The following is an 11,718-nucleotide window of genomic DNA, read 5'->3' on the forward strand; positions in this document are numbered from 1 at the left end:
TACGGAGCTTACGGAGTAGTAAAAGTGACTGAGTCTGCCAAAACAATTTCCAAAGGACTTTATTGTGACTGTAAAAATACAACATTAAATCAGGAAATAAAACACTACAGTTCATTGAACACTTTCAGCCAGTTTCACAGAGATAGGATTTTTTTTATATGCCCTAGTACTGGTGGCATAGAATTATTAAATAAGATTTGGATTTTTTTTCTTTGTTCACTCAATAAAAATACAGCCTAAATTCATCCAAACACCACCCAAATTGCACCCCCCTCCACACACACACACACACACACACAATTTAGAAACATCAAACTAATGAAATGCCATTAAAAACAGAAGTTAAAAGTCTAGATGATGTCTCATTAAAATATGACGCATTGTGCAAATTAAAAACAAAAATAAATGTGCAAATAAATACAAATAGTCAGAAGCAGACGCGTAAATTGATCCACTGGCTGTAATTGGCTCAGCATTATTCAGATAACTTGATACACCTCTACACATCTGCACCACCACAGGCAACATTTAAAAAGACTATTTTTATTTTGACTTTGAAATAGAAAAATGTGTCCCCAAACCTTGAGGCAGATCCTACTTTTCCTATTGTTTCAGTACCCACGGGATCCTCCAGCGGAAGCTCCAAGGAGAATGTCCTCAATTACTGCACCAGCAGCAGCAGAACGAGCAGCATCCGGCAACCAGTCAGCACAAGTGGAGGAATGATGACTAAGATGAAGTCGCAGACAAATTCATCTCAACTTACTTGTCCGTAAGAATTAAGACTAACAGCTGTGTTTGTGTCCGCTGTAGAAGACTCCTTGAGAGCGCGAGGTTTCCAGAATATGAGGTGAGGGCGACAGGGAGACTCTATGAGTTGCCAGAAGCATTTTCATTGCTAAGTGAGTTGGAGGAGGAAGAAGATGATGAGGAGGGAGAAAAGTTCATCCCTGATAAACCCGGTGGGTTTGTAGCTGTGTTCTGGCCATTAAGACTCTTCCTACACACGGGGCAAGTATCATGCTACAGGGAAAGAGAAGGAAACAAAATGTCATTTCGATCAAAAGTAGACATAAGAGGTTTTGGCCCAACATCAACAATAGTACATTTTTAAAAATATAGTTCATTTTTAGTGTAAATCACAATTCTATACTGCATTTTTACGGTTTGGCAGCGGATAACAGGATGTTGCTTTGTATCCAGATTGTGAAAGTTCACATTAATTAATTATTATTATTATAATTTTTTTTTTTTTATCAGAAAATCAACTTTGATTTACAAGATGCAAGTGTATTGAATAGAACTGAAGTGAATCAAAGTGATTGAGTCGCTTTGATAAAATTGAGAAAAAATATGGCGGTATCTTGGTATTAAAATTACAGCTCTAAAATTACCTTTTTTTAATAAACATTTGGGTAAATAAAAACTGCATTTCCCCACTTTCAAAACAAAACCTTGAACTTCTTCTGGATCAAATGTTCAAGTAATCTTCTGTTTTAATTCTGCTTAGCAAGTCCCATTGTCCATCACTAGTGAGCCTCTTTTGGAACAGACTTGTGGGTTACTAATGTTGTCCCTGGGGCTAACTAGTACCCGTTGGCACTATTTATTCAGTTATTTATTTAGGATGAGAGAAAAAGGCATCTATGTTTTCAGTGTCTCTTTCCTCTTGCTCCCTCCCTCTTCTTCCATGCTTAATTTCTCGACCCCAAAATAACTGAACAAGCAATGCCCGAAAAAATGTAATAACATTTAATAAGGATGATCTTCCAAACTAAAATTAAATAACAGTCAACTCTCAGGTTATAGAGACTATTTTAACATATATGACAAAAAGTGCTGTTGTTTTCTCTTCTCTGCCTTTAATGACCATAATACATGTCATTTGCAGTGAAGAACTCCACTGCATCATACCGAGGAGTTTACAGTATTTTAAGATTATTTCTCTTCCCAGAAATGAGTGTGTGATTGCGCTATTGTAATCTAATGACGTGTCCAGCAAGTATCAGTGCCGTACCTGTTCAAGCCAAGGTACTATACAGTCATTGTGAAACAAATGATTGCACGGCAGCTGTCTGACGCTCTCGTCCACACCGTAGTCTTCTTTGCACACGGGACACTCTAAACCAGCAGCTGCAAAAGTCAACAAGGACGCTTCAACACAAATTATAACTCCATTCCTTATTTTTAGATGTTTTACTACTATCAACTGTTTCATTGGTTTGATCTTAAAACTCACCCACATGTTCTTCTGTGATGGAGACTGTGGGCAAACTCTTTATCCTTTCTCGATCCGCTGGAGGAGGACCCGTGTTTTCAAACTGGTTGAGTAGCTTCAAAGGATGCAGGCCAGATTTTAAAGCTTGTCGTGTTTCATTTGATCTTTTGGACATTTGTGTACAGAGGCTCGTTCCTCGACTTAATCTGTTTACAATACACTGCAACCTTGACTTACAAGTTTACATCCTTAGGTGACCATGCCCATAACTCAAAACCCCCGTGTCTCACATCATCTTTACTCATTGAAGGAAATGGCATTTCTGTTCATCCGTTGCAGCCCGACAAAAAAAAGCAGTTTTTTAAGATGAAAAATAGTCCTCACAGTGCTACATTTTAGAAAAAAAAAACATCACCATTGTAGAGCATTTCCCCAAATAGTACTCGCCCATGTAAACCTGCACCCCAGGTGGTCACTGGCTTCATAAAATGCTTGTGAAAAAAAATCCATAATTCTTTCAGTACAAAGATGCTATCGTTCCTAAACGGATATCCAAGACTTAACTGCTGAGCCCATTTCAACTCTATTGCTAACTCCCTTGTGATCCAAAACCGCAACACCTACCGGTGGAGGGAAACAGTTTCTCAAGTGAATTCAAGGGTGGCGTGTAAGTTCATCATTGTTTGCGAGACATTTCTAACCAGATTTTTATATGAAAGGCGACTGTTATACCTGTGTTATGATGGCATCCAGTCCATTTGCTCCCCAGGCATAGTCCATTGGGTTTGAATGAAGCACACCCCTGCAAAGTTTTTAACCAGTTAAGAGACTTGCACGATGAAAAGATTCATCATAAGTAGTTACTCACCATGGTCCCATTCCAATATTTGGCATAGCCGTTGGTGCTATGATCCCATTAACTAGCTGTTGGATAATTCTGTATTAACGGTAAAAAAAAAAAAATGTAAATGTGAGATTGACATTTGCCTTGTTGTAATAATAACATGTTCACAGAAGTGCTTTGGGTTACCTACAATCGACTGCAATTGTCACGCACAACAGACTTGAATGAATATTTACCCTTCTAATGTGGGAACTCCTTCATGGCGCGTACGCTGTCGTTGAGCCGCATGTCGACCCTGCGGTTGCTGCGAATCGTTTTCTTGTTCTCGCGGGATTTCTGACTCTCTGTTATCTTCTGTGGGTAGCCAAGTTCTGAGTTCAAAGTTTTCATTGAAAATTCCCAGAGTGAATGGACTGTACCCGGAAGGAAAGGTGAACAAGTGCTGGTGATTCGTGGTTGTCTAGAAAAGACATAATGGGGGATGAATTCGATGATGCCAAAAGACTGCAAAATTCTTTAAACAATGCCTTTAACTGACCTGAAAGGGCGTTTGTGTCTGTTCACTTGCGGAGGATGTAGATGGAGAGCTATCTTCAGTTCTATATGAAAAAAAAAACAGTCAAATATATGCAATATTTCGACTGCATTTCATCATTTTTCCGAATACCTTCTTTCATCTGGCAATTCCTCAATGAATCCAGAGTCACAGCGTGGACAGGTAAAGTCCTTCGGGTATTGACACAAAAATGAATCTCACATTAGAACATTCCACTCGGAAGAACAACCTAGGCTCTGAATATCCCAGAAAATATTCATAATGAGCAGCACAAAATGTTTATTGTTACTTTTTGAGGACGGAATTGAAGGTTTGTATAATTGCAACCTGGTGGTAACTCTTAATTAATGCGCAGGGGATATATGATAGTGTCATACATATACACACATGATGCTGTGAAACGCCCTTTTGTTTTGTTTCTACTCAGACACACAAAATTACTTGAGTTGAACTACAGTAGAGTGATTGAATAAAACTGACTTGAATAAGTAAATCTGACTCTGGATAACATCATCACAGTTACGAGGTAGCAGAACATGTGTATTCAATCTGTACTACTAATTAAAGAAATTCTACTCCAGCATATAGTGTTTATGTTCACTGAGGGAAAAAAAACGGAAAATCAAGCAAGCAACGTAGAGTAATACGCTTTTTTTTTCCTTCTGGGCGTTGGAATGCATAGCAGACAGTTGAGTACAGCCCGCCACAATTCTGTAGAGCCACAAATGTATTTCTATGAAGACAATGTTTTGTGTGTTCACTATACGATTTTAATGGGAATACATTCGCCAAGTTGAACAACTACAACGAGCACTTGCTAGCCAACGAGCGTGGCTAGCGACGAAACTCGCTGTTACCCCCTCCCACATAAACGCACCTGACTTAGACACATCACTATCAAGCCATTCGTCAAATCGGCATATCAAGTGCTGCTTGGTTTGCCTTACCGGTAAACGCGGGCTTATCTCTGCTGAACATCGGTGGCAGAAAAACCGGCAAGGCCGATGGGAAGCTTCTGCCATTTCTTCACTGAACATTGGTAGGTTTTTAATAAACGATCGCGAGAACCGGCCGATTAGGTAAACTGACTGACGACATTTCGCAATGCACTATGGGATGCCTATCAAAACAAGACGAAGTTGATACACATGACTGTTTTCATCCTTATGTTTCCCTTTTTTCTAGCTTTCTTTTGGTCTTGCTATGTGCAATACAAATAATGACGATTAGGTGAATACTATATTATTCTTGTATGGATATATCTTCTACATTCATGTTAAATCTTGAAACCTATATTTATCTTTTTAACAATAAATATGTTTCTTTCTGAGAAGCCCTATGATTTATGACGAATGGAAATGTTTTTAATCTTATTTATTTTTAAGGAATATAAGGAATGTGAAAAGCGCTCATTCTTTTTCTGTTATTTATTTTTGTTTATTTTGGATTTTATCATTGATTTTTCTAGTGTATGTTGTTCAATTAAAGAAAAAAAAACACATGAAGACACTTGGTAAAAATCATTGAAGCACTGTGTAATAATACTTTTATTACGAAGAAAAAAAATCACATACCGGAAGTAGTATTCGTGTTTACACTCCCAAAATAGCGAGTGAAGTAATCTTCGTAGCATCGGTATAAGATTTGTGCATTGTGTGTTCACATCGTTTGTAAACGTATATTGCATTCCTGATACGAACATGGAGTCTAGTGATACAGGTACATTCATAGTATTTCGGTGAAATGTTCCATGTTTGACTGTAGTAGTAATAGTTCATGTTAGCATTCGGCGTCAGTTAGCGTCATATAGCCGAAAACGACCATAGTATTTATCATCGTAACTAGCATGCGACGAGTAGTAACGGGCTAGTTCGTATTTTACAAGTTGACCCACGAGATTTAGATGAACGATATGGACGTTGCAATTTGCTTTCGAATCCGCAACGAAGTCGATACTTACGTTTCCCAAAATAGCTCAATTTGTGTCTGACGCGCATTTGTAAATGTAGTAAAATACACAGCTGCAGAGGATTACCTTCGTTTGGATTTGAAATATATATATTTTGTCGCACCAGTTCTGGAACTTTTCTGACACACTTTCTACCTTAAGCTTGGTACACTGCAATATAGCCTCTCAGAAACTGAGCAGTCATACTGTACCTTACTGTCCATCCCACTGTTTGTTTAATGTTATTAATTTTATTCATCTTCAGTAATGGTAATGTCTTGAAGTACCTTACAAAAACAAAGTATGTTGGAATGTCTGTAAAAGATTCATAATCTTGTTTTTTTTCGCCTTCCTTTAGGGAGAGGAGGATGGAAAAACAAGAATACACAGCCACAGAAACAGAAGATGAACTTGAACATTATACGCCAAGAGCAATTGATAGCTGAGAAAAAGAAGGAAATTGAGGCCAAATTGGCCGAGCAAGCCAAAATTAATGCACAAACCCCCAACGAATGTCTGCCTGCAAGGTAAATGCATACTTTCACCACCAGTGTTATGTTTTTCAATTCCATTGTCAGGTGGTACATGTACATTTTGTTGTATTGACTCTAAGATAAATTAATAATTTCACCTCTTGTGATCCAAATAGTTCTCCTACTATGCAAGGACCCACCTCCAACAAGTTTGTAAATGATGGAAGCTTCTTACAACAGTTCATGATGATGCAGAAGCAGAAACCGAACAGTGTGTCTGGTTAGTACAAGCTGTTCAACATTCCCATATAGTTTGTATTTTAAGTGGACACATTTAGGATATATATATATATATATATATATATATACACACACACAGTATATATACAATATATATTTGTTGTATTATATATATATTTGTTGTTTAATGCACTATATATTTTTTATGATTAGTCCATAGGATCATTAGTAGGATAATCTATTTTAAAAATATCTGATAGCTGCAGCCCTCATGTGCAGCCAAAAATCTGTTGCTGTAGCTTTTCAAGTTATTAATTTACTTTTTTTTTAATTTATGTTTTCTCTAGGTTCCCCCATTGACAACAAAAGTCAGTCATCTTCCCCGGGTGGAAACGCATTCCAAAGAAAAAACATCTTCGCTGGCAAGCGCCCTGGCGTTGGCAGCATGCTTAGCCAGTTTAGGAGCTATTCGCAGTCCAAGAAGAGTCCAGTTCTCAGCCAGAGGCCAAGTGTGTTTTGCTCCCCAGATGACGATGATGAGGAGGAAGAGATTGATGTCTCCGAATTCTTAAATATGAAAGGTAAATCAAGACCTGTGTGTTTTCGTTCAACTATGGACAACAAAATGGCTTGTACATTTCGGTCATCCCCTACCTGCTCCAAGGGCAGGATTAAGACTGCCATTTTGTCACAGGTGACCAAAGAGTAAATGTACTGATAGCCTGCTTAAAGTTTCTCCCCCAGAGGACCCAGACACCAGACTGATTATCAACAAGTTGGCCTCTTTTGTGGCGGAGGGGGGACCTGAGCTGGAGAGGAGGGCCAAAGAAGATTACAAGGACGATCCTGTTTTCTCGTAAGTTTAAAGGAGACTTTTACCCCCCCGATGTTTGTTGAACTCATGAAATAGTTGAATCTCCTGTGCTTTAACCTTTCTATTTTTATTTTATTTTTTTAGATTTTTGTATGATAGAAACTGTATGGAATATCTCTACTACAAAAAGAGGGTTGCTGAATTAAGAAAGAATGCTCCAACGCCTTCCAAAACGTCAGATAATGGTAAGGTGATGTCTCATGGCACCCCTGATTTCTTCATTTTAGAAACTGAAATTTGCACTCAGAAGGGCTACATCGTATTGCATTATCAGTCATTAGATTGATAAGTTATCATAATTCAGTTTAACAAATAAGTCTTGTCCTGCTATATTATCATTACTATCATATACCAATGCCCTTTATTACACCTGGTATTTTTTTTTAACCACTGGTACCTTGACTTACGTGTGTGTGTTTCTCTTTTTTTTTTTTATATGAGCCATCACGCGTCATAATTTTTTTTGTCTTGTGTTGAGATGTGTGGTTTTTTTTTTTTTTCTCCAAGCAGAACGAGCGATCTCAGAACGAATTCAACTCCTAAGTCAAGGCACCATTGTGGATAGAAATAGAGTTCTTGCGTGATTTGTGTCTTATTTCATATTTAGTGCTGCACTTGTACATTGCAAGTAGTTGTACATCTGTCATGCCTTGTTTCCCATATTGCACAAAAAAATACATCACTTAATATTTTTTTTCGAGAAAAAACAAAATAATGGAATGCACAGATGTCATGAACACAATGACAGTAAATGCCGATATAAATCGCGCCAAGTGTTGTATCGATACAAATTATGTGTTGACATTGTTTCATCAAGTGTTTCATCAACTGAATTCAGCAATCACCAGTGCTGTCCTCGTTGCTCCTCCTCCCTCTTTTTTTTTTTTTTTTATCCCCCCATTAGCTCTATACTGGTGATGTATGCCAGTTGAGTATGGTACAGTAGTAGAGTGTCATTTGAGCCCCAGTACTGATAGACTGCTTAAAGTCTCCCCCCCAGTGGACGCGGAAACCCAGCAAGTGGCCGAGAAGCTGGCCAGGTTTGTGGCTGAGGGTGGCCCAGAGGTGGAAAACATCGCCATCGAGCGTAACCGTGATAACCCCACCTTCAGGTCAGCTTCTTTCAAATCAATTTCGACATGAGCTCAATAACGGCTTATTTCACTTTAACCTCGCACGCCTTTTTTATCCCTCCAGTTTTTTATTTGATCTCAAAAACCCGGCCAACCGTTACTACAAAGAGAAGCTCCGAGAGTATCGTGCTGCAGCTTCCCAGAATTCTTCACCTCCAGCAGCAGAGTCCAGGGCAGAGCCGCAGAGACCAGCTGCTCCTCCCCGACCCCAGATTGCGTTCTCTCCGGCATCTCAGCCGCACACTCAGGTGGAAGATACGCCGCCTGTAAAACGCAAGAGGAAGAGTCGATGGGGGTCCGAAGATGACAAAGTGGAGCTTCCCATTCCACCCATCGTTGTCTCCCAGGAAACCGGTGTTCCAGACCCCAACATGCCATCTCTCTCTGGTACTTGACATGCATGCTCAGTACATAGTAGGAACGCTTCATCTATGTAGTTGTTTTGTTTTGAAGTACGACTCTTCCAAAAAGTTTTCCCCCCATGATATCACGTTTTATCATTCACACCCCGCTGTGTCACGTTCTTTTCAACAAAATATGTCTGTGAATTTTTACCTTGACTTAGGCAAAGGAAAGTAAAACACAAAGATGAAGACACCGAGAGCTGCTTCCGGCCACAGCTCACACACAGACACTCATGCAAATTTGCCAAAATCACATGCCACCGTACTTAGCCCCGCCTCTTAAAGGCACACACACATACCAAACACATCGACTTGATGTTTGTTTTTTTTTTACTTGCAATTATTGTGTGTGTGGTTTTAAATACTTTAAAATTGTGGTTTAAGAAGTTTCTTGTCAGAAATTTAAGTGTTAAACCCATTTTGGGAGAGGTCAAACTGTTATGTAGAACAAAAAAAAACTCTTGAATGTATTTTCAGCTCTTGTGTGCTGGGTCTGGGTTGGAGCATACACCCCACGATAATTGTGGGCTCACTGTATTAAATATTGTGGTGCCGTCCCCTCTGTTTTAGCTCAAGATCTTCAAGGTCTTGGTTATAAGAAAGGGAAGCCCGCTGGTCTCGTCGGTGTCACAGAACTGTCGGAAGACCAGAAGAGGCAGCTAAAAGAGCAACAAGAGGTACATTGTTGATTGGATGCACTATGTGGAGGAAAAAAAAGCAGCTTCGCTCAAGTCCAGTAGGAAAAAGAAACAATGTCACTCCGGCTTTGTGCTTAATAGAGCACTTACACCATGACTAGACCAACTGTCCATTGGATGTGAGTTGTTCTTTCAATGTCCTCCCACACATAACACTTTGTAGATGCAAGAGATGTATGACATGATCATGAAACACAAGCGCGCAATGGCCGAGATGCAGCTGATGTGGGACAAGGCCATAAAAGACCACCAACACGAGTACGACAGTGACGAAGAGGTGGACCAGGAGGCCGGCACCTGGGAGCATCGTCTCCGGAAAATGGAAATGGAGAAGACACGAGGTAAGGCTGGCAATAGTATTTCAGCAACCAGCTTCTAATTTGCATGACAGTGTCAATCACGCCGTTCCTGTGTTGTGCTGATTTCCTCAGAGTGGGCAGAATCTCTGACAGACATGGGCAAAGGGAAACACTTCATTGGAGACTTCCTCCCTCCTGAGGAGCTGGAGAAGTTTATGGAAACTTTTAAAGCACTCAAGGTCAGCTGAAGAGCGAACAAGCTATTAAAATCATTGTAGCAAGAGTTTTTTTTTTTTGTTTTTTTGTTTTTGTGAAATCCAATTGTTGTCTTTCATCTCTTCTCATTTGCCCGTTTTGTACTTTCGTGAGAAAAAAAAAAATAACAGCAACAATGGCATGAATGCACCGCTTTAACTTCTTTGCAGGAGGGGCGGGACCCAGATTACTCTGAATACAAAGAGTTTAAATTGACAGTCGAGAACCTGGGTTTCCGCATGCTGATGAAGATGGGCTGGAAGGAAGGTGAAGGCCTTGGCAGTGAAGGACAAGGCATCAAGGCTCCTGTCAACAAGTGCGTGTTCATCTTTTCAATTGTTTCCTTTTGTCTCTGGATTTATTTACATCATGCAATAGAAAACAAAATATTGATGATGTCACAACCCATTTCATTATATCCCACTGGGTAGATACAGTGGATCCATTTTGGGCATGTGTGCGCACAATAATTTTGTTTGATCACAATTAAATGTGTTTGTATCAATAGTTACAAAAAAAAAAAAAAAAAAACTTTTTTTTTTCAATATTGTATACACACATTTTAATCTCAGATTCAATGGCATTTAAACAACTGCATATTTGCATTTGATCTTGCATGACCGTATAAACCAGTTGTTTACTAGGACAACTTTTATGCAACAGTGAAAAAAATATGAAATCAAAATTCTTGGTTGAGTAATGTGATCATATACATTTCAATCGCCCCCCCTACCCTCCAAGTTGTGATCGCTCATTTTTTTCTTTTTCTTTTTATGTGAAAGAAAAGAACCACCACCTTTAAGATCGTGTGGCTCTCCCAACAGTTTTTTTCTTTGTGGATTTAAATATAAAGGGCCACTAAAAACAACTATCGTTTTTATTACAGTAGACAAATAAAACATCACTGCTACGTTGTGAAGCTTGACCTTTTTGCAAAATCCTTTTTCCTGGTGCTTATTTGTAAAGCCACATTTTTTGACATTCATACATTATTTCATACTTTCTTGGATGTCAGAAATGGACTCAAAAGGCTTTTGTGTCTGGTTGCAGGGGAACGACAGCGATGAATGGAGCAGGGTTTGGTGTTGACCGTCCAGCCGACCTCGCAAAAAGCGATGATGAGTATGATGCCTTCAGAAAGAGGATGATGCTTGCCTACCGATTTAGGCCTAATCCATTGGTAACCTCATGTCCCCTGCTCTTTTCTATTTTGCATGGAACAGCACAAATATGTAACAAGTACCGTAGGTAGTCACGCTCATTGAATTTAATCCAATGTTTGGTTTTCACAGAATAATCCACGGAGACCATACTACTGACTGGAAACAGCTGCATACGCAAATGGAAGAAAGATGAAAACTCAACTCGCTTGTAAAATGTGACATCATTGCACAATGGAAATATCTGACAGTGCGTGTGTGCGTGAACAGAATAACAAGGGTGACTACCTGCTAGATTCCCCCTAAATGTTAGGTTTTGTTCAGGTTTGAATATTCCGACTGCATCTGTCTCACAATCAATTACTGTTCTGTGTTTCACCGGAAATAATTAAAGATGCCCTGTACACTTACATTTGTCCCACATTATTTCTGTCTTCAGCATGGCTACAGTTTCAACGCCCTCTCTTTCACCCCCTTATTCTTGTCTGTTTTATTTTAACATTTTCCAGTATTAATACAATTATATTACTGCATTCTGGAGTTGTCTGAGATTTGTGTCTTATAAACTGTTTGGAGGGTTTACCCATGCATGTTAATTATTAGGAGCAATAGGAAT

The 11,718-nt window shown here is 39.2% G+C and overlaps 2 protein-coding genes across 3 annotated transcripts; one reads left to right on the top strand and one right to left on the bottom strand.

The window, feature by feature from the left end:
- Positions 1-41: 41 nt before the first annotated feature.
- Positions 42-4,729, bottom strand: LOC109507466 (E3 ubiquitin-protein ligase RNF126-like). 2 transcript variants are annotated; one of them, XM_019856918.1, is made up of 9 exons: positions 4,566-4,729; positions 3,601-3,661; positions 3,482-3,522; positions 3,299-3,416; positions 3,087-3,155; positions 2,951-3,020; positions 2,240-2,333; positions 2,018-2,133; positions 42-1,023 (listed from the first exon to the last, which is right to left on the bottom strand). In XM_019856918.1, exons 1-9 carry the CDS (start codon positions 4,594-4,596, stop codon positions 871-873), a joined length of 753 nt encoding a protein of 250 aa, XP_019712477.1. In that variant the 5' UTR covers positions 4,597-4,729; the 3' UTR covers positions 42-870. The 2 variants fall into 2 exon arrangements, with proteins under 2 accessions (XP_019712477.1, XP_019712476.1); XM_019856917.1 differs by adding an exon at positions 3,730-3,788 and having other exon boundaries at positions 3,299-3,522; positions 4,566-4,724.
- A 460-nt stretch (positions 4,730-5,189) lies between these two features.
- Positions 5,190-11,512, top strand: sugp1 (SURP and G patch domain containing 1). The gene is made up of 14 exons (XM_019856883.1): positions 5,190-5,337; positions 5,925-6,093; positions 6,216-6,319; positions 6,627-6,860; positions 7,012-7,135; positions 7,238-7,338; positions 8,142-8,265; positions 8,351-8,673; positions 9,261-9,367; positions 9,552-9,729; positions 9,820-9,926; positions 10,113-10,258; positions 10,993-11,122; positions 11,235-11,512. The coding sequence occupies exons 1-14, from the start codon at positions 5,319-5,321 to the stop codon at positions 11,259-11,261; spliced, it is 1,893 nt and encodes a 630-aa protein (XP_019712442.1). The 5' UTR covers positions 5,190-5,318; the 3' UTR covers positions 11,262-11,512.
- Positions 11,513-11,718: the final 206 nt, after the last annotated feature.

This window comes from Hippocampus comes, unplaced genomic scaffold (genome assembly GCF_001891065.2).
Source record: "Hippocampus comes isolate QL1 unplaced genomic scaffold, H_comes_QL1_v1.1 scaffold105, whole genome shotgun sequence".
Taxonomy (NCBI): Eukaryota; Metazoa; Chordata; class Actinopteri; order Syngnathiformes; family Syngnathidae; genus Hippocampus; species Hippocampus comes.